The sequence below is a fragment of the Dermacentor andersoni genome, chromosome 1, assembly GCF_023375885.2.
Source record: "Dermacentor andersoni chromosome 1, qqDerAnde1_hic_scaffold, whole genome shotgun sequence".
NCBI lineage: Eukaryota > Metazoa > Arthropoda > Arachnida > Ixodida > Ixodidae > Dermacentor > Dermacentor andersoni.
The window spans coordinates 175,145,766-175,169,505 of record NC_092814.1 but is presented as its reverse complement, the minus strand read 5'-3'; the positions used below and the strand labels follow the sequence as shown (position 1 = coordinate 175,169,505).

At 45.1% G+C, this 23,740-nt stretch overlaps 1 protein-coding gene across 4 annotated transcripts in view; it reads right to left on the bottom strand.

Moving 5' to 3' along the window:
* Positions 1-23,740, bottom strand: part of LOC126547179 (cell division cycle and apoptosis regulator protein 1-like) — a 261,069-nt gene that overhangs the window by 91,715 nt on the left and 145,614 nt on the right. For all 4 annotated transcript variants that reach the window (XM_050195056.3, XM_055062798.2, XM_055062796.2 and 1 more), the window contains one exon: positions 20,498-20,775. In XM_050195056.3, coding sequence (XP_050051013.1) covers positions 20,498-20,775 — 278 coding nt within the window. The remainder of the gene's footprint in view (positions 1-20,497; positions 20,776-23,740) is intronic.

Below are 23,740 nucleotides of genomic sequence, written 5' to 3'. Positions count from 1 at the left end.
GTGCACGCAAGTTATCAGTGCAAGTCAAGTTCTCTGGAAGTAAGCCATCAGACCTATTCCATTTGACTGCAAGCACTTTTGGTGCTTCTTTCACCAGCTATAAAAACATACTGCCAATAAATTTCCCAAGAAAAAAAGAAGCTGATGAATTTTTATACAAACAGTAAATTATAGAACAATACCACAGCTCACAACAATAACAAAGCATTGCTTTTTTAATTCACAATTACCCTCAAAGTTTCTTCAGTGGCCAAAGATATCACTTCTTTTTCTTGTGTGTTCGATAAAACATGCAAGAAAAACCCTTTCCCCAGATCTACTGCCTTAGGTGCTGGTTAGATGCTCAGCTAACATCACACTGCAGTGGAGAAAATCTTTCTGCACAAAGTAAAAAAAAATAATTAAGAAGAAAGAAAAAAAAAACTGGAAAAAATATCACTAAATGGGAAACATGTATAAGGGTGGGGGAGGGGGATGGCTCAGAGGCCTAAAGAGGGAGAGCTGGAGGAAACGAAGGGGAAAACATTTAAATTAATATGAATTAGGGAAAAGTGCTTGTATAAAACTTCAGTCAGATGATATAAAACGAGATTTACTAGACATTTTCTCAAATAATCCCACCTGTAGAAGTGCGCCAAATTTGTGAAACCAACCATGCTGTACATAAGTGTGGGCATTCCCAACACAAGTAAGCTTGCTCTTGTGCTCCTGTAAATTGATTTTTATACACTTTACTTGCAAGCAAGGTGCTTTCAACCTTGCTGACAGAGACATGTTATTAACAAGCATTATGCAGCAATACGTCAAAAGGCAGCTTGACGTTCAAGCCTGAATGAAATTATCCCATCCCTAGGTGCATGCTGCAACTTTTCCTAAATGTGATTAGCTCCTGAAATATATCAAAGCATGCTTGCACAAACGGCAGTTTGCAGAGACGAAAGCTTTCCATATGCACTCAAGTTCTAAAGATCTATTAAAGGTAAATTGTGCTTCTTTCTTTTTTTTTTTCCTAGCAGGCACTCACAATACTGTATACGCCCTTCTAATGAGAGCGTCCTGGGTGTTGCCATAATGCACCCTAGACTGTTGTAAACATACATTGCTACTGCTCAAAAAGCATTGCAGAAGTGACAGTATGTGTGTTTTGTTGTCACATACAACAGTCCAGAGTGAAGGTGCTCGCTCCTTTCGATGGAAATATCTATAAGGTGGTAGGTCTTTCTTGGGCAGTACCTGAGCTATAAGAGACACTGCACTTTGGCACAAAAATGTATTTTGATACCAAAAATTTATTTTGATATTTATTTTGATACTGCCCTTGCAGCCATACTGTCAAACCTGCAACCCCGTGCCCAATGACAGAACACTCTAGCCATTAAGGCAGTACCGCAGATGTATAACTGCGCAACATGTCTTTAGGCCACTACAGGTGATATAAGTAACCAGCCATGAGCAGGCAAGCAACTCATGCTCATATAAATTACACAAACCTCTGACGCAGAGAGTATGCAACTCACAACAATGCCACGTGCAAACTGAGCACTCATGACAAAATACAATGTTTGTTTTGATGCTTAGTATGCAAGAAGATAAAGTTTGGCACACATGATAAATGTTTTCATCTTTACAAGCTGGTCAGCACCCCTTAATATGTATGAATACATATCTTTTCCCCTTGTTTCCAGAATACTGCAGCAAGAGTTCGACTGCACTCTTAGAGGGAAACTAAAAGGAAACTGCAAATTATTCTAGACAAGCAGACAAACCTTTAAACTCACTGGTTATATTCCTTAAGTTCAGAAATGCCAATTACTAAGTAAACAACGCTTTATTGAATTACAGGCCCAAACTGGGACAGCAATGACATCAGCCTGACATCATTGATTTCTGAGTATTACAGTGAACAGTTGTCTCTGCAACACTCAGCGTTGACCCTGTCGTCTCTCCGTCTGTGCCTCAGTTTTTTTCCTTTCTCACCTCTTTGCGACTCTCAAGGGCATTGCCTCTTACGCCAGTTGTTAAAGGCTAAGTGCAACGAAATTTAACTTTGGCTAAATTGGTTATTAATGAGTAGTTTATTGAAGCAATTTTGGCAAAGCTCGTAGTTGAACCAAGAACCAGCTGGTAGTTGAACCAGGCTGGTAATTTCCTAATTTTCTTAACACTTCTTAAACAGCACCTAACCATAGACAATGCATGCACCTGGTAGTTAAAGGGAAGCTGAAGAGTTTTCCAGAAAAAATGACTGAAGAGCTGTACGTAATGGTTTTCAACCCTCCTAATTCGAATATTGCATTGAAATTGAGCGAAAGAAAGCGTAAACAGATTTTATTTCGACAAAAAGTGCAGCAGCAGACTTGGGCAGCTAGCGTGCCTCGTTTCCGCCTGTGATTGGTTGGGCGCCTCGTGACGTCAACATTGGTGTTCGTCCGGACCGGCCGCTGCCGCTACACATGAAGCACGGTGCAAGGTGGTTTGGCGCTGTGGTTTGGTGAGACGGTAATGGTAAATTTCTAGACTTTGAGTTTCTCTGAGGAGTTCGGCGTTGCTCCCTACATGTATACGTAGCCGGCCTCTCCAAGAAGCAAAAGATGCTGGTAGCAAGCAGTACTTTCGACGCGAACGAAAGCGAAGTGTTAGCATCTTCTCATGTTAGAAATGTTCTTTGGTGAGTATGTTTTTTGAAAAGCTGTATTCAGCGATCCAGTGAGTTCGTTTCCGGGTAAACTACTGTATTGTTATGTTCCTGCATGCCTCCTCGTGGAATGTAAGGAGTGATGCGATCGTCGGCATTTGTGCGCTGCCCCAAAGCTGTCGGCAATCTACACAGACGGTTTACATGCGGGAAAAGTTTTCCGGCTCTTGTAGCATGTGTAGTGGCCTTCATCAGCGCGCCATCCGCAAGTTACTCGTAACCAGAGCCGTAAAGGCGGCGAATTCCGTCGGCTACGTGAGACAGCCGTTTTATCTCTGTGTGCGAGGGGGAGCGCAGCGTCCTGGTGTGCGCCAGCTTTCAAACACATGAAAACTTTACACTTGCACTGCATTATGGTAGCTGCATGTTGGCTCTTCACAACGCACGTGCGAATAAAAAAATTACGGCGGTTTGCAACCAAACCTGCGTCAAGGGTGGGAGATGAACATTTACCTTCTGTTCAGCGTGCTAACATGAAGGTGCTAGCAATCAATCAAAATCCAGGTTTGGACGAGTTCGTGTATTCATAAGGTCTTCCAAGACCAGTTACCATCCGTCTGCAAGCACCCGCCCTGCCTTTGTGCGTTCGTTGCCCCTACCTTTTCGTGCTGCGTTTAGAAAGCCTGCTAGCAGCAAGTCGTACTCTCACTCATTCACGCCTTATTGATAAACTCTGGTAGTAATCGTCGTCACGGAAGTGGTTAGAGCACAGCGCTGTTGTGCTTGAGCGCTTGAAATTCTTTCGATTCACAGCAGCCTCCCACTTAGCTGCAAGCTTCTTGTCGTGCAAGAGTAATGGAACATCGTCGCGGCCGCTGGTGTTCGTGCAACTGTAGGCTGCACAGAACGCCGGCATGATCGGCCCACCACTTCAACTGATGCTGCGCACGTCAACTACCACTCTACATACACACAAACAAATGAATGCAGGCTCGAGCAAGGCAAATTATGACGGCACGCACGCAGAAACAAGCGCGGTCAGGCACGGTCGCGGAGACTGCGAAGGAGCGGAACACCAGTGCTGACGTCACTACGCCGCGGTTTCCGGTCTCCGCTCGCATCGTCAGCATCAGCAGCAGCGCGCTGCGCTCGACGGGGGGCGGAGCGACAGTGCAATATTAACCGGCGATTAAGTCATTCCTAAGTGAAAAATCACGCCCAAAATTTTACGTGCATGGTTTATAAGGTTCCCGCATTCGTATATTAGCGTCTTGTTGAATTCGACAGACTCTTCAGCTTCCCTTTAACAGCTACGATGCAAATCCTAGACCAGGGCCTCAGATATTTTCAATGCACCATGGACACCACCGAATCTCGGAGGTCATGCAGAGGAACCACAGTGGTTCTCAACATTCTCGGTTCAGTGTCATTTCTGGTGAGCGATAATGGCCATTTCTTTTTTTTTCAGTCTTTGTATAAGAAATGTCTCTTTGTTGCACAATTTTCGCCTGTCATACCCTGTTATGTGATGCAAAATTTTGTACCAGTTGGCTTCTAAGAGCTCATCCAAACTTTGTCAAGTATGTTTTTTATTTGTGCGGTCTTCAATCTGTGCAGAAGAGGCATTAGTATAATAGGAACAAGGTTGAATTCTTTGTCTATGGTGTGCAGTTGTCTAGGATCTGGTTGTACTATCTGCAAATACATGCAAGTTGACTCCCCTTCAACCAAAAATTCAAGGACAGAAATACTTTTACAATCCTATTAGAGAATTAAAAGGGCTGCCATCTGGTGTCCGTATGCAGACTATACTTCTGAATGGCTCGAACCATGAACGGTTACTGCCTGCCTTGAGGGCTATGCATTATTATGTGTGTGATGTGTGCGAAGGAATATTTTTAAAAAATTTCTTTTTATTTTATTTTTTTTTCCCAGAGGAGAACAGGAGGACCACATCCTTCTAAGAGGTGTGATTAGGTTTGTGAGAAATTGGAGCACTAGAACCTAGCAGATGTGCAGAAGAAATCTATGCCACGTGGACTATAACGCACACCCAAAACTGAATTCACATTAGAGTACCCAATGCAAATACAACACACACACATAGCACCCATAAATATGTCTTGAATAATTCACAGACATCAACATGTGCACAATGCGGAGATCACTTATCAGTGATACACGTTTTAGTCAGTTTTGCCAACTTAGAAGTAAAGTTGCTAAATTTTGTGAGTTTTAGTCAATTTAATTACAACTTTGCCTTTTTGGAGTCTGTGACTTTTCTGATGACATTTTTAGCTACGTAAATAGTCATTAAATGGCCCTAGTAAAATTCCTCATGGAACTACAGCTAAGTTCAATAACTCACCCTCATTTTATCCTAAGAATATTATATGAACCTCCCTTTGTCACTATCTCTAAAGACATACCAAGGAGCTTACTGTGAACTAAGTGGGTGTATGAAAACTACTTTTCTATATTCAAGGGAGAACGGCACAACGGAACAGGAGCAAGAAGGAAAAAACAGACGAGCGCAGTCTATGTTTCCCATCTGTCTGTCTTTCTCATCCCTGTTCGTTTGTGCCTTTCTTCCTTGAGTATAGATTACCAACACGCCCAACAGTGAGTACTTCTACTTTTCTAAGCCGAGCATGAGATCTGATACAGTTTGAGCAAATTCATGGCAGTTTTCCGTTTCCATATTCCAAGCAATGACTCACTACCACAGGAGGTAATTTAAAGCTACAGTGTGAAATATAATAAGAAGGACTTCTAGAGACAATAAAGATGAAAAAGACAAAATTATGAGTGCTTATTATTATCATCATCTAGCAACTTTTCGTTAAAGGTGGAGTGCTTTGGGCTATGACCTGGTTACATTGACTAAAAAAAGTTACCAGAAATGGTTTTAATGAAGCTGTAGCAAAAAAAGAGGAACGCTATAGTGGGCCATCCTCTCCAGTGCTTTCCAGTAGGTCTAGCTCAGGGAACGCCGCTTCTGCTGAGAGCCCGTGCCTTGCTCTGACGGCCGGCCCAAACACTGGTGACTAATAAACACCTTTACAAGTGGTGGAAGGTGCTTCAGCCTACAACATCAATCCTAGAACTTTAATCCCGAACCCTATGCTCAACCATGCCTGAAGATGCATCCCAGCAAACACCTCCTATTCCATTCCAGCAAGCGCCTCCTCAGTCGCTCATGTGCTCTGGTGTGCCTCGCCACAGGGACCCTGCCATTTTCAGTGGTGCAGACGACACCGACGTGAAGGACTGGCTAACAACATATGAGAAGGTGAACGACCACAACAAATGGGACAATCCCACATAACAGAGCAACATGCTCTTTTATCTCACGGGTGTGGTCAGTCTCTGGTACAACAACCACAAGTCTGATTTTCTGACGTGGTGCTGGTTCAAGACCTCTTTAGTGGCTGTGCTTGATTGCCCTGCTGTGCACAAGCCGCGTGCAGAATCGCATTTGCGAGAATGTGACAAGCAACCGGGTGAACCATTTACCAGCTACAATAAAGATGTTCTGGACTTGTGCAAGAGAGTCAACATGACGATGTCGGAGTCTGACAAAATCCGACATGTAATGAAAAGAGGACGATTCTTTTCACATGCTACTTAAAGAACCAGTTCGTGACTGACATCGTCACTCTATACCAAAGCTACAAGAAACTATGTAGGCAGCGCTTGCCGGCACGTCGCCCTTCATCGGGTAATGAGCACATTGCTGGCTTGGCTGCCATCTCTGACCAGTCAGTGCTGCTTGCAGAAATGAAAGTGTTCCTCCGGGAGGAAGTTACATGCCAGCTTTCCTTAACAACCTTCACTCAGCTGGCACGTATGCAACAGCCTGCCTCGAATTTTATGCCTCCGCTCCATTGCACAATCGCGCAGGAAATCGTCGAGTCTTACCAGACCAGCACCAGCATTTTCCTGCGGCTGCTCCACTAAGCTACGCTGAAGTCGTTGCGCCACCCCAACAGGTCCTGGTGGCTGCACCACTCGGCTACACTGAAGTTGTCGCGAGGACCTAACCACTCTCTCCAAGTATGCCTCTCCATTATTCCGACGTCGTGGCTAGGCCCCGACTGCAGCCCGCCATGCAGTCACATCAGCAGCTGCCCCATACTACGCGTCCTGTGACATGGATGTGATCTGCCCCAGCAAACCGGTGGCATACTCCCGACTACCGGCTCATATGTTTTGTGTCAGGCTACGCCGGTCACGTCACAAGTTTTTGTAATTGTGTGCAGCCACCTAGCACTGCCCCACCCATGACCAGCCAGCCCAACTGTACATATTATGACCCCCCCATAGCCTATGTCGTCGACATTGTGCTTGACGTCAACTACCCGCTGTCCCAACATCTCCTTGCCGTCGCTCTCTTGGTACCGATGCGACCTTGCCCGTAACTCGGGACAAGGAAAACTAATCATCGCAGTCCAAAAGGCAAGGGCTGCGACACCGTCAAAATGTGAAAGTCTTCAATGCAGTCCTTAGAATGTAATCGAAGAGTTTGTTGATAGTGTTCGTGCATCTACACTGATGGACACAGGAGCCGTATTGGTTATGGACGCTAAGATTTGCCACTTACTTCGGGAAGTCACGACGCCCCTTCCTGGGCTGTCCCTCCATGCAGCTAGTGCTCAGCATATTCACCACTTAGCAGCTTGCACTGCTCGTGTGGTCATTGACAACGTTCTATAAGCCATAGAATTCCTCATCCTTTTCTCACGCTCTCATGACGTTATGCTCGCGCCACAATGCCATTATCCACTGCGTACGGGCTGAAATAGAACTCTTAGCGCTGTTAAATTTGCTGCTCACTGACATTTCTTCACTTTTATGGAACTACTTGCCCAAGCCGACTCCTACGTTCCTCCGAACATGTCAACGGCTGTGCCCATGTACTGCAGTGGAATCTCAGAACCTGTTGCACTATTGTCTCCATCTGACCGCTTTCTCACTTGGAAAGGTCTGCTGCTACCTTTTGTGACAGTGGACATCACACAGGGCTCCAGCACCATTTTAGTTTGCAACCCGTTCCCATACCCTGTGGGACCTATCGCCCAGTGATGTGTTCAGTTCTTCTATTGCTGATGACCTTACACTGGTCCAGCGGTCTCAGCTTTTGTGCCTCTTAGAAGAATTTCGTTTTTCTTTCGATGTAGGGCAATCTTCACTGGGCAGGACATCAACTGTTACACATCGCATCGACACTGGCTTGCAACCACCGTTGCAGCAACGTCCATATTGTGCATTTCCTGCAGAACGCCGTGTAATCAATGAACAGGTTGACGACATGCTTTGCCGCAACGTGATACTACCTTCCAATAGTCTGTGGGCATCCCCTGACAGCCTCGTTACGAAGAAAGATGGTCTTGCGCGGTTCTGTGTGGACTACTGCCACCTCAGCATGATCACTCGCAAGGACAACTACCATCTCCCGAGCACAGATGATGCAAGTGACAGCCTACAAGGCGCAGAATTCTTTTCATCTCTAGATTTGCGCTCAGGGTATTGGCAAGTACCCATGGCAGACACCAATCGGCCGAAGACAGCTTTTGTGACACTCGACAGCTTATACGAATTTAATTTAATGCCTTTTGGACTTTGTAATGCACCTACAACGTTTAGCGCATGATGGACACAGTTCTGCATGGCTTGAAGTGGCACACGTGCTTGTGCTATCTTGATGACATTGTTGTTTTTGCTCCTGACTTCACCACGCACCTTCAATTGCTCCGGTCTGTTTTTATGTGTTTAACAAACGCCGGGCTACAACTAAACCTCAAGGAGTGCCAATTTGCTGCTCAGCAGCTGACAATTCTAGGTTACATTGTATCCAAGGATGGAATTCTCTCTGATCCAGCTAAACTTCGGGCCGTTGCCGAATTCCCTAAGCCAATGTCCATCAAAGATTTGAGCAGATTCATAGGTCTGTGTTCTTACTTCAGACACTTCATACGCACTTTTGCTGCCATCATATTGCCCCTGACGAATCTACTTAGAAGCAATGGGCCCCTCACTTCGTGGTCATAAGAGTACAGTCGCCGACTGATTTTTCGGACTCCAAAAACTTGGACATGCTCGATTAGTATTCGGTCTGCTTCGCAGCACCACCATTCTCCCCATAGACCATAATGTATAACAACTGCCGAAAGTTCAGACACCTTGCAACCTCTCGTCCGATTTTTCGGACACCCCTTGTGCCAACTCGATCGAAAGCACCATGCACCGACTCTGACCGGTGCATGGTTTGACTTGCTGAATCCCATTTTTGTTTTGAACGGAGCCTCCTTGCTGCCCCACGAAGTGGCGCTACTGCAAATCCCCGCTCATCATCATCGTTTCTGCCTGGTTCGTAGCTACAGCAGTTCCAGCCTCAGTTTAGTAAGCCATGTCAAGACAATCCAGCAGCTGATTTGTTTGTTCGTGCACGACGCTGCGAGTAGGCCACGTTTTTCGTTTGTGCAACTTGTGTCGACATGACGGCGTGGTGGTGTTTGCTTTGTGTGCTGTGTCGAGGTTGCGGTGATCCAACACGGCATACGGAAACATCGCGTCAAGTGTCTAATGGCACTGACAGTGCCCGTGCAGACTGTGCTGGGGCATGCCGGCAAGCGGGTGCCGGGAGGCCTAGGATTTGTCGCCTTCCGATGTGCTCCCTACTGACGCTGAAAATGTTCTGTCGAGACCTGCGCAGTGGTTGCATTGCGATTCCGGACACCGTCTGATTTGACAGTTTCACAGGTGCTGATACTGCTGTACTGACATGCGCAGAACTCGACGACGGTGAGATCATTCGTCAGGTTTCTGCTGCGCCGCCGGATGATGACTCCGAGTCGGAAGATGACGCACCGTGTGCTACGCTGCCGTCGCATGCAGAGCGTGTACAAGAAGTGACTGTGCTTTCAGCTGCCTATAGCGACCGTACGACCCTCTCCGAGATTCAAGCTTATCTGATTGTGCGTAAACGGAACAGTGTGCAACGGCGCATTCACTATTTTTTCAAGCCTACTGCCGAGCTCGAATAAGTGCGTGGAAATAAAGGATTTCTTTTCTTTTTCGTAATCTGCTTTTTCAGACACCTGTTTATTCGAACATTTCCGCAGTACCCATGAGGTCCGAATAAACGGTTGGCGACTGTACGACGAGGCCTTCACAAAGTTCCGTTGTTTGCCAACGTCTCTGCCAATTTTGCGCCATTACGACCCGACAGCCCCTACCGAGGTGCATACAGATGCCAGTGGTGTTGGCCTTGGCGCTGTTCTAGCCCAGCGCAAACAGGGGTTTCCTGAATATGTTGTGGCTTACGCAAGTCGTACGCTTACGAAAGCCGAGACGAGTTACACTGTGACAGAAAAAGGATGCCTGGCCATCATCTGGGCACTTACTAAGTTTTGGCCTTATTTGCATGGCCGTCCATTTGTTGTAGTCACGGGCCACCATGCACTATGTTGGCTGCATTCCTTGAAAGATCCCTCAGGCCATCTTGCCCGATGGACAAGATCGCCTGCAGGACTACAATATCCACGTGCTGTACAGCAGCAGACGCCAGTATTCTGACGCCGACGCCTTCTCACGCTCTCCCTTTACTAATGACGATGTCTGCTGCTCACTATCCCAGTTTACAGTTCTTTTGCTCGACCTTACCATCATCGCTTCTGAGCAGTGCAAGGACCATTGGATTAGATCCTTTATAGACTTGCTTTCTCGTTCATCAGCACAACCAACCACTCGCACGTTGCGTCGTCAAGCTCATCACATCGCCATTTGTGAACCCTTCTCCACTGGCACAATTATAATCCTGATGGTTGCCAGTGGTTTTTAATAGTACCTCACTGTCTGCGTTCTGAAATATGCGCAGCTTTGCACGCCGATCCACAGTGTGCACACTCGGGAGTTTTCAAAATGTCCCAGCGCCTTCGACAGCAGTGCTACTGGCAAGGGTTGTACAGCTACGTTAAGAAGTTCGTTCGCTCTTGCCCCAATTGTCAGCGCCAGAATCTTCACCCCGTCTCTCACAAGCCATTTTGCAACCTTTACCTTACCCTACCCGGCCGTTTAAAGGGGCCTGTTTGGGCCCTTTCCCCTCACATTAGCTGGAAACCGCTGGGTCATTGTGGCAATCGACCACTTCCCGCGATATGCCGAAACTGCCGCCCTCCTGGCAGCTACAGCGCGCGATATTGCCTGCTTCTGCTTCGTCGATTCATCCTGTGTCATGGGCCTCCTCAGAAACTGCTCAGAGATTGCGGACGTGTCTTCCCGTCTGAAGTAGTTGAAGCCATTCTTAAAGAGTGCCACACTGTTCATCGTACAACTACAGCTTACCATCGCCAAACCAATGGCCTACAGAACGCTTCAAATCTAAGCTTGGCGACATGCTTGCCATGTATGTAACCTCCGACCGCACAAATTTGACGTCATTCTGCCTTTCGTAACTTACGCATAGAACACCACTACTCAGTGCACCACCGACTTTTCACCCTTTTTCTTACTGTACGGTTGGCACACGTCACACACCATCGACACAATTCTATCATGCCGGCTGGATACATCTGAATGTGCGCCCATTTTTGTCACGGCAAGACATGCTGAAGAGTGCTGCGATCTCTCATGGGCCTTTACCTCCAATAACCAAGCGCACCAGAAGAGCACTGGCGGTGACATAACTTCTGCACCCGACCTCCTTCCTGGAGCCCTTGTACAGCTGCCCAAGTACTGCCCAAGTACGAAGGGTGCTACCGTATCGCCGAACGCGAATCCCCCGTCAACTAAGTCATTGAACCCATTGAAATGTCTTCGGACATGCGCTGTAGTGGACAAGACATTGTCAACGACCAGCGCCTCAAGCAGTACTAAGATTCCCTCATAGTGAGGAGCTGTTAGGTTGCCCGTCGGCTTCCTTTTCGTTCCTGGGGGTAATTGTAGCGAAGAAGAGGAATGCTATAGTGGGACATCCTTTCCAGCACTTTTGCTCGGGGAACGCCGCTCGTGCTGAGAGTCTGTGCCCTGCACTGACGGTCGGCCCAAATGCTGGTGACTAACAAACACCTTTACAAATATGGAAGTACGTGAGCTTTGAATTCAAAAGAAAGAAACATTTCGCCCGGGTTTTATACGCATGATTAACAGTGTGCACAGAGTTTCTTCTTAGTCAGTAATCCTATGTTCATTTCTAAGTGAGTTTTAAGTTTTTATTGTGACACTGGTTTCCTAGCACATGTACTTTACCATCCGGAACCTAAGACTTGTCCTCACAGTTGAGCACGAGTACAAGTCTGAGCATCTTACTGCTGTCAAAATGCTCAACTCTTGTTTTCCTGGCAAGAATCGAAGGTTGAAAGATTGAGAGGCCATGACTGACCTGTCCTCACAGTTGAGCGTGAGTACAAGTCTGAGCATCTTTCTGCTGTCAAAATGCTCAACTCTTGTTTTCCTGGCAAGAATCGAAGGTTGAAAGGTTGAGAGGCCGTGACTCCATACCAGCGTTTATCACAATAGTACTTCACAATTCTTTTTTGTCGCAAATTTATGAAACGAGATCCTTCTTAAAAAGAGTCCTTCTTGCTTTCAAAATCACAATCCCATTGGCATTCATATACCTGTATATGAAGGACAGTTGGTCTAAAGGTTCGGATGGCAACACGACTGGTGCCAGAGTGCCGTCAGGTATATGTTTTACCTGGGCCTATGTACCCAAAAGTTCTCTTTTAATGCCTCCCACCGCACATTTTTTTGATAACATATGACATTGAAATTTTAGCAACATACTTTTTAGGATGAGTACATCTCAACCACAGCAATCACACTCTTTTGTTGAAGGCATCTTGCTCCTTTAAACCTGTCAATTATCATCATTGTCCATTTAAGTGGGGCAGCTGATTGAGTAGCCATTAGCAGACAGCATGACAGTTACATGAAGGATGAAGCAGGTTTACAAGTGGCAATACTTGCACGTGGTTAGTTTATGCTTATTAGAGACAAAAAGCACAAGGTGCCTGCCATAATTACTTGCATACCAATACACCAGCCACAGTTTGCAATAGAGAATTAAAAAATTCTCCCACACACCTTTCACAAAATGGTCACACTGCCAAACCAGGAGCTGCAACCTGCTATTTATTCTGCTCAGTCGATAATGACTACAGCGCATGCCACCAAGCACCATCTACCAACCACCAGATAACATAGTGCAATGTAGCAGTGAGTCACTTAGCCCACCCAGTGCAATGCATGTAAATGCAGTGAGTCCGGAGGTTGGTCTACCACAAGGTGTCAAGAAATAGCTCTACTACTCCTACTGTGGATATGGCAGCGTTGTGATCCCGAAGCTATGTCATGTGGCCTGCTTCGATGCAGAATGATGCTGCTGTCCGACTAAGTAAAATTGGCTCCATGTAATATGGAAGGGGGGAGGGGATAGGTCGGGATGACCTTGCAGGATCTGGTGAAACTGCACTAACAAAGTTGATATTATACACATGTAACCACACACCGCTAATTTAATATGCAAATTGACCACCAAGATAGAAATTTGTGTACACAACAGCACTGCCACCCTGTACATACTGTATACTGTGACAGCCTGCAGCAGTGCTTGGTCTGGCCACACTGCTCCAAGCCAAACCAGCTACTTACAACAGTGTAGCTTGGAGGTATGAGGCCTTCTGTCAACTGCATGCACACACAATCTACTTCCTGTTTAACACTTTCCATTCTTGCATCAATCAAGGTGGCTAATGTACATGTGATGAATGTGTTGACTTACTAAATTACTAATTGTTTCCATTATTTCGAAGTGTTCAAATGAAATGCTGCTCGATATAATGTACAAGCCCCTTAATTAAATACCGCTTTTTGAGATGCAATCAACAAACAAGTGCCAATTTCAATATCCCTCCATTATTTAGCCATTTTCATTTGACTTGGCAGTTACAATTTCATTTACAGTAGACTCATGATAATTCAAACATTGATAATTTATACTTTCGGTTAATTCAAACAAAAATCAAATTTTTGGTTGGCCTGCTATGTTTTCAATGTATTTAAATGCCGCTTAATTCAAACTCCGTCATTCAGTTAATTCATACTTTTTGCATGCTCATATCGGAAAATATCTGAACAGAATAGCCTTCAGAATTAGTCTAAAGCTGATTGCCTGCCTACACTTGACAAAACGGTCGAAACCATACGGGCCACTGGCACAAAAACAGTGCACACCGTACCGCACGATCTTGTGTCAACATGCCGCGAAGAGGCGGAAAAAAAAGGGGGGGGGGAGCCGGCGGATGGGAGGCGCTTTCCACAGCGTCTTCCAAGCGGAGCCTCATCTGCGCTATGTTATAGGTAATGATCGCTTCATTCGTCATGTAACAACGCTTGTGTGGCTTGTGAGAAGTGCTCTGAGAAATGAAAGTGCTTTCGAAACGCCACAGAGGGAGTTCCGCGGTTGCGCTTGGAAGACGCTGTAGAAAGTGCCTCCCTGGCAGGTAAGAAAGTGACGCACGTGGCATTCGGCTTACTCTGCCTTCCCGGTGTGCCTGCCCACTCCGAACCATGTGACCTGCCTTCCCATGTGCTACATGCTGCTACACCTAGTGCGCCGCACATTCCATGATCGACCGACCATTTTGCTGCGAGGGAAGTACCGAACACTATTCCTCAAAGAGAAATTGGCTGCTATTGAAGAAGTCGACGCTGGAGTTAAGAAACAGGGAATCACCAAGAGTATGCTGACAACCATTGTTAAAGCTATACAAAGGGGGAAGGCAGCTGGGGAGGATCAGGTAACAGCAGATTTGCTGAAGGATGGTGGGCAGATTGTTCTAGAAAAACTGGCCACCCTGTATACACAATGCCTCAAGACCTCGAGCGTACTGGAATCTTGGAAGAACGCTAACATAATCCTAATCCATAAGAAAGGCGACGCCAAAGACTTGAAAAATTATAGACCGATCAGCTTACTGTCCGTTGCCTACAAAGTATTTACTAAGGTAATTGCAAATAGAATCCGGAACACCTTAGACTTCCGTCAACCAAAGGACCAGGCAGGATTCCGTAAAGGCTACTCAACAATAGATCATATTCACACTATCAATCAGGTGATAGAGAAATGTGCGGAATATAACCAACCACTATATATATAGCTTTCATTGATTACGAGAAAGCGTTTGATTCAGTCGAAACCTCAGCAGTCATGGAGGCATTGCGGAATCAGGGTGTAGACGAGCCGTATGTAAAAATACTGAAAGATATCTATAGCGACTCCACAGCCACCATAGTCCTCCATAAAGAAAGCAACAAAATCCCAATAAAGAAAGGCGTCAGGCAGGGAGATACGATCTCTCCAATGCTATTCACAGCGTGTTTACAGGAGGTATTCAGAGACCTGGATTGGGAAGAATTGGGGATAAGAGTAAATGGAGAATACCTTAGTAACTTGCGCTTCGCTGATGATATTGCCTTGCTTAGTAACTCAGGGGACCAACTGCAATGCATGCTCACTGATCTGGAGAGGCAGAGCAGAAGGGTGGGACTAAAAATGAATCTGCAGAAAACTAAAGTAATGTTTAACAGTCTCGGAAGGGAACAGCAGTTTACGATAGGTAGCGAGGCACTGGAAGTGGTAAGAGAATACATCTACTTAGGACAGGTAGTGACTGCTGATCCAGATCATGAGAGTGAAATAATCAGAAGAATAAGAATGGGCTGGGGTGCGTTTGGCAGGCATTCGCAGATCATGAACAGCAGGTTGCCATTATCCCTCAAGAGAAAAGTGTATAACAGCTGTGTCTTACCAGTACTCACGTACGGGGCAGAAACCTGGAGGCTTACGAAAAGGGTTCTACTTAAATTGAGGACGACGCAACGAGCTATGGAAAGAAGAATGATAGGTGTAACGTTAAGGGATAAGAAAAGAGCAGATTGGGTGAGGGAACAAACGCGCGTTAATGACATCTTAGTTGAAATCAAGAAAAAGAAATGGGCATGGGCAGGACATGTAATGAGGAGGGAAGATAACCGATGGTCATTAAGGGTTACGGACTGGATTCCGAGGGAAGGGAAGCGTAGCAGGGGGCGACAGAAACTTAGGTGGGCAGATGAGATTAGGAAGTTTGGAGGGTCAACATGGCCACAATTAGTACATGACCGGGGTAGTTGGAGAAGTATGGGAGAGGCCTTTGCCCTGCAGTGGGCGTAATCAGGCTGATGATGATGATGATGATTGTTAAAGCCAAGGACAAGCTGCAGAACAATGCTAGCTGCTTCGCCCCGGATCGAAAAAGGCTTAGAGAAGCAGCACACCCCGATCTGGAAAAGTTGGTTCTCCTTCGGCTTAAGTGCGCATGGAGCTCCAGCCTTCCAGTAAATGGACTAATTCTGTGGAACAAAGCCAAAGAACTGTCTGTGCGCTTGGGAATTGAAGGTTTTAAGTGCAGTGATGGCTGGATTTTGCGATTCAAAGAATGACATGGCCTTGCCTTCAAAACAGTAAGTGGTGAAGCGGCAGCGGTCGATAAAGCTGTTTCTGCCGACTGGCAGCAGACACAACTCGAGAGCCAGCTACACGAATACTCCCCGAACAACATATATAATGCCGACGAAATAGGGCTGTTTTTTTAAGCGCCTGCCAGATCAAACCTTATGTCGTAAGGGGGAGCAATGTACTGGTGGAAAGCTAAGTAAAGAAAGGCTAACCATCATTGTTTGCCCTAACATGGATGGAAGCCACAAGCCAGCTTTTCGTTGTGGGGAAGGCAAAGCGCCCGAGGTGCTTTAATGTCGTCCAAAAGCTCCCAGTTGCTTACGTAGGAAACGTGTGCATGGATGATGCAATCCTTATTTGAAGATTGGCTCTGCAAACCGGATGGGCAGGTGAAGAGGCCGAAAAGGAAAATAGTGGTCATGTTGACAACTGCCCCGCACATGGCGACGTGGAGGGGCCGGAAGCAATTCGCCTCGAATTCTTGCCTCCCAACAGAACAGCTGTCCTCCAGCCCCTGGATCAAAGCGTAATAAAATGCCTGAAGATGAATTACCGGAAGCTGCTGCTCAGGAGAATGTTGCTATGTATGGACAATTCCATGCCATACAATGTAACACTGCTGTCATCGTTGGGGACGCTCGCCGACGCATGGAACGCTATAGTGTCAACAACAATACAGAATTGTTTCCAGCATGCCTTCAGCTCCCTGGCTGCAGCATTGGCACTTTGTCGGAATGCCAGCAAAGTGAAGCTGAAAACTGCTGCGAGGTTGACAACGCAAGCGTAGTGCCTTCTGCTCTGCAAGCGTAGTGCCTTCTGCTCTGCAAGCGCACAACACAGCTGCTGATGACAACCTGTGTGTATGCAGGGAGGACACACTTGACGACTTGGTAGCCGAGCTGCTGCCACCACAATGCAGAAGCGAAAGTGAAAAGGAGGAGCTGGAAGAGCAACCCAATGTGACACCTGCACAGGCCTTCCACTACATTGCTCAGGTCCGCAACTTTCTGAAAGCAACAGAAAACTCTCAACACGAACTGGCTGCTCTTACTGCCATAGAGAGCTTTTTGTTGAAGGCACACGTAACTAGGAAGCAATCGACCATTCACGATTTCTTTAAAAGGTCTGGTCAGCAATAGATGGCAGTTGTTGTGGACTTTTCACCTTTAGGTCTGTATTGAGAGTTTGGTAATTTTTGATACAGTCATTTTTGGCGTGACCCTATTGGATGACCATGATCAAACTCGTAATATGGATTCAGCTTTGTTTTTTCAAAGGTCTGGTTATCAGTAGATGGCCAATAAACTAGTTGTAGACCTTTCCCTTCTGCTCTCTGTCTACTTTTTGTAGTTAAAGCATAGAAATTCTTAAAGATGTGACTAAAATGGATGTGTAAGCATAATGTGTGCTGTCATCTTGCTCAGAATCATATATATGAGAACTTCTGATAATTCAAACAAATTGCCAAGGTGTCTTCGAGTTTGAATTAATGAGAGTCTACTGTAGTTCATTAGTGCACTGTAAGCTTCCATGAAGTCCAGGCTTTCGTTGTATTTCAGAAGGATTTCCATGAAATTGTGTTATAAATAATAACTAGTTCAGCCTGATTGCACAAGACATCAGGGAACAAAAGAATTAACATATCAGTATACCATGTGACAGCAGGGCTCACACGCACTGACCTCAACAAAATCATGAAGTGCCTATAGCTATTCTGGGTACGTTAGAATACTGTAGCAGATTTTGCTAATTCTTCACACACCTTTCCTGTATTCTCACAATGTCAGCAAACTATGGTTAGAATTATTTCGAAAATGATGCACACTACAGCTGGACTACCTTTCTATACATATAAAAGCAAAGGCTTTGCACATATCCACAATTAGGGGCCATGTGCAGGTGTGTGTTATGCACCAAAAAATTGCAGCCCGAGAAACAGTGTGGAGTGTACATGTGCAAGCAGCACAACAAACCAGGTGTGAATAAATGAACAAGCTCTTTTCTTTCTTTCCAAATGAAATATGGAAGTCTTTGCATGTGTGTGAGAAGTTGCATGAAAGGAATGCCGATTATGTGAAAAAAATTAGGCAGCATTTTCATGTCTACCTAATATATCCATATCAATGAACTAAATTTGCTGTTATTTCTGGTTTTAAGGACATGAAAACTCGGCTAGAGAACTGGAAAACCAATGCGTCCCAACTGATATTTCAAATCATGTCAACTTGTATTTCATGCATCATTGTCAAATCAAAGCAAATTGGCAAAGTGCATTAGCAAACTGCTTAGGTGGGCTGGCTAATACATCTTGATGCAAAGGAAACTAACAGCACAATGCAGAACAGAGAAAGAACCACAAGGACAATGTCTCGCGTCCCTCCCTCCCCCCTACCTATGAAGATCATATATAGTACTTCACACTTGTGGTCTAGATGGCTACCTACAATACCTACCTAAAGTCATGCATGATTGGCACACAGCTCCAGCCAACTGAAGACAAAAACAAGGACGGTCACAGGCGGGGGCATATGCCATGTGGAGAGGTTCATAATAATGTTGGATTTAATAGCTATATGGTCACAACACTGTCCTCTGTGCATTTCAACACTACCAACATCTATAAATTATGTAAACTTCACAAGATTGTGACCACCCGGTGAATAACAAAAGTGAACCTACCAAGGTCTGTTTGCGAATAGGCCTAAGGACAACGAGTTCTAATCTTCCAACAGATTGTTCCACTTTAAGCACTAACAAGAAAGTAATAAAATGTGAAATAGTAAAGATAAAACAATTATGCAGATCCCACACACTGTAGGAATTGATGTTATTGAAGCATTTGCAGGTAGCTGGCTATCCAGCATTGTTTGGGGTTCTGCAAAGTGTAATAAGATGGACCAATAAGTTTGCGTAAGGTGAGCAATCATGTGTGACATGAGCATATGTATGGCGACAGCAGTAGGATGAGGACGAATACAATATATAAAGGCAATGGCATAATGACTGGTTTTTTTATACCCCAACGAAGAAACGTTACAACCTGTTCTGTAACAGTCTAAGCTGATCCTGAAGGTGGCACAATGTCATACAGTGTCTACGTAGCACCAGCTGCTATGAGAAAATGACTGGGGGATATGGGCCGTTCCAAAATGTGGGTGCTGTCTAACACAGCCTCACAAAGCACCAGCTGCCAAAAAGGAAGAATGAGACACTGCCATGCTCTTGTTTTTATAAGCAACTTGCTGTGTGACGTGACGCACATGAAAGACAGTGGTATGATTTAATATTAATCGCCCATTTCGTTAAGACTCTGTGGTTGAATGGAAACTGGTGCATGCTCATGTGCTTTTGCTTGTGCTAAGCAACATGCGGCAAACACCAAATGTTGTGCTGGGAGACCAAGGTTCGATCTCACTATTGGACACTTGATTTTCTTTCTTTCTTCTTTTTTTTGAAAAGGGCCAAAACGAGGCAAGACTGGAACCTACCATAAAGTGTCTGGTAAGAGCCAAATAATGCTTTGCATTAAATATTGCAGTGGTAGATAGCATAGCAGCAATTTGCTGTGGCACTGGGTACCCGCTAAGTAACAAGCTAAGGATCTTGGAGCTAAAAACAAACAAACAGGCTTCACTGAAGGCCAATATACTTGACTGCTTAACACACTGGATGACAGACAAGTTTTCAAAGACGTCAAAAGCCTTCGAGAAGCAAGGCTGGACTTTGACTCATTCCGTTTGATAAGCCTTGTAGGAAATCAATAAAGAATGAAGATGGAATCAATTTTAGCAGCACTCTACAGAATTCAAAGTTTAAAAGACCAAATGAAATATACACTATGGCACCTAAAGTTTCAGACACTGTCATACATGGACTTTACAAAATGCGTGAAGCGGTCCAATAGTTAAGGACATGCAAAATTTTAAATGAGCATTCAGTTGAGTCTGTTTGCAATGGATACAGGCAAAAACAAGAAAAGAAATTAGATTAATTTATGACATTTTACATACCAAAACCACAATATGATTATTAGGCATGCTGTGGTGGGGGACTTAAACCACAATATGATTATTAGGCATGCTGTAGTAGAGGACTTCAAATTATTTTTGACCACCTGGGGTTCTTTAACGTGCAGATAAATCTAAGTACATGAGGGTTTTTGCAATACGCTCCCATCGTTATACAGCTGCGGCGGCCAGGTATTGAACCAGCGACCTCATGCTTAGCAGTGCAATGCCATAGCCACTAAGCCACCACGGCAGGTATAAGAGAGAGGATAGCAAGAAGTTATAAGCAGTGCAGAAGGGTAGTGATTAAGCAGGGGCAGAGCGAGAACAGAACAAGAGATGAGCACTGACCACTGGGTGCAGGCCGAGAGGTCAATGCCAGTCAGGGCACGGCAGGTGCGCACAGCTGTCCGAATCAGTGTTTGAGGGTCGGAGTCCGGATTCGGTCCATCAAGGGATGGTGACCATGGCCCCCCAATGGCTACTGTCTCACTCTTGCCTTTGAGGCCCACCAGAAAGGAGAGCACACGTGCTGGGTGCATCGCAGTCCCCAATCGAGATTCATCCTCAGCCAGGGCACAGGTCTGCTGATACAGCTCTTCCAGAGATGGGCTTGAAAGCAGCATCACCTATTTTGTAAAAAGCAATGCACCTACTTCAGTTTTCTTTTTCTGAAACATTACTATGCTAATATATACTTGTATTCAAATGATAACAATGGAATCACTCTATGCAATACCATGGGCAGTGTTTTTCAGTACCCATTTTAAGCAGAATGTTTACTATTCTTTGCTCTCTGCTCACGCTCACCTGCTCAATCACATAAAAGCAGTGAAGAAATCCATTTAGCTGACTTGTATGAGGGGTCAAGGATACAACATGCAAGTACATAGTATATTTAATGTAACAAAGCAAACATTGGGACAATTAAAAATGTGCAAACAATTGGCACATCTGGCCCGCAAGCAGCCTTTGGAAATCTTGTCTTGTATTTGTCACCCAGCACTGCTCCACATGTGTGCCAATGCCATAAGTTAGATGCACAAAGACCCAGTCTACAGACAACATGGCTATCCTACATAGAGTGGAACAAAATGAGAAGTCATAAGTTCCGCAGTAATCTAAAATTTAATGAAGCACTTTTAAGTAGTACAATTCTTCACAACAAGGCTGACATCAAGGCAAAGGTAGTGTAATGCAATCAGGTGCTAATCAAGTGCCAAAAGTCCCTCATATAGAAAAGGCTCTGCACAAGTTATTCATGGATATCCATGTCAGGAACATTCCTGCCGATGAACTCATGCATGTGGCTCTAAGAGGCAGACTTCATCATCAGCAGCATAACTGCCGACCTGGAAACCTCGGAATTCAGGAGAATTGCAAAGCAGGGGGTGGAAATAATAATAATAAAAAAAAGATACCTTTTCTTTTTCTGGGCCAAAGCAACATCAGAAACAGCTGGGAGTAGAACTATTAAGGCGAAAGCCTTTCTAGGCTTATGGTTTGTGTCAACAGACTTGACCGCCGGAGTGTCCGCCGAAGCATCATCACGCCATATGAAGACAGATTAAAGAATGAAAGATGATTGACAGTGACAGTTAGAGAATGATAATGTTATAATAGAGATTGGTAGAGGTTATTAATGACTAGTGATGACCAATGATGACTACTAATGACTACAGAATGATCAATGTCTAACGACGGCTTGTAATGAAAGCAATTGATTACAAATGACTAAAAATGCTTACTAGTGAGCAGTAATGACTACGAAATGACCAATATGTCTAACGACGAATTGTAATGACTACAATTGACGAGAAATGACTAAAAATGCTTAGTAATGACCAGTAATGACTAATAATGACTGAAATGCCTTGCGATGACTACTGATGACTATGATATGACCAACCTGTCTAACAACGGCTCGTAACGACTACACTTGGTTAGAAATGACTAAACATGCTTACTAACGAAAAGTAATGACTAATAATGACTGAAATGACTTGTAATGACTACTGATGACTATGATATGACTAACATGTCTAAAGACAGATTGTAATGACCCCAATTGACTACAAATTACTATAAATGCATTGTAGTGAGCAGTAATGACTAAAGGAAAGAAGACAAAGAGGAGAGGCAAAAAGAAGAGGCAAAGAGAAAGAGGCGAATGATAAGAGGAGGAAGAGTAGGCTTTCGCCGTTCACCTCTTAAGAGAGATCTTAAGGGGCCCTGTAATTTTTAGATGTCTCGGCACTCGTACTGTGACTGGAGATGGTGTGTGCATGTCTGCATAATTAGGGAACACATACTATGTCACGTCACATTGGACCCTTTCAACTTTTAATAAGCTTTGTTGAAATTGCTTGCATATTCTTCACTGCATTACACTGCCGTATTACGGTGAACTTGACTGTTTCGTTACGTCTATTCAGATCGATCAGCGGCGATCGATGCTTTAAATAGCCGATTTCGATGTGTTGGAGTCATTTCTTATGCCCTTCGTGCCAACCAGTTGTTAGTCTAGGCACTCCACTTTTAGAATCAGTTTAAATTTTCTAGCTCCAGCGATACGATTTTTGATGGACCTTTTTGCAAACTAATGTGTGTATGCTGTAGTGAAAAGGGGCTTGACTGTCACCTACTGCCGTGCTCAAGAACAAAGCGTGCTGCTTGTCATTATGCCATGCTCGCATCAAATTTTAGAGCGCAGCTCTTAGGCACCTATTCGTGCGGCAAGTGTCGGTGTGGCACCTCGTAACCGAGTGAATGAGCACAGCGAAGAATAAAAGCGAATGCCGAGTGCAGTGGGAGATGAAAAACTGCAACAGCAAAGAGAACGTGAGGAGTAAAGTGCAGGAGGAGGGTATGGCGAAAGCGTGAGAAGAAAAGTGTAGTGCTGCGAAAGACTGGCTGTGCAGCAACGACGGTTATGAGATGGTGCCAGAGTAGCGCGCGTCGTCTGTGTGGAAACGAAGCACTGCATGATTGGAGGTCTGTCTGCAGCGGCTGCTGTGCATTGCGCCCGCGCATTGCCTCTCACGACCTCCCAATTAGCGAGGTAGTCGCGGCACTCTTCGTTCCATTTGCAATGTGCTGCACAAGACAGATTGTCCGCGCCCGCCAATATATCGCAAAATGAAAACACGTATAGAACTACACTCAAACTTCGCATTAGAGCGTATCGTAATCGTCGGTGAAATTTTTGTGATCAAAAGACTCCCAGAAAGTCAAGAATTAAATTATGTAGTCGGCTTTGCCGTATGACAGTGTTGAGTGGTCATAATTACCCCTGAAAATGATGCCTGCTGTTCACTGGTGAGCTTTGGTTTGGAGTGCAAGTAGTTTTAGTTCGCCAAAGCGCATTTCTGAAGGCCAGCCACATGTCCAACAGTTTAGGTTTCGCTTCTCTTGTAAAATCTCGGCGAAGGGCGCTGCCAGTGTTATTATGCATTTATCGAAAGTTGTTCCCATGGCGTCTGCATCCCATGGCGCCTGCATCTCGTGCGCCTGCATCCCATGCGCCTGCGCCGCGAGAAAAGCGTCCTGCTCAGAACTATGTTACACCCACACTTGAATTTAGTGATCAGGACT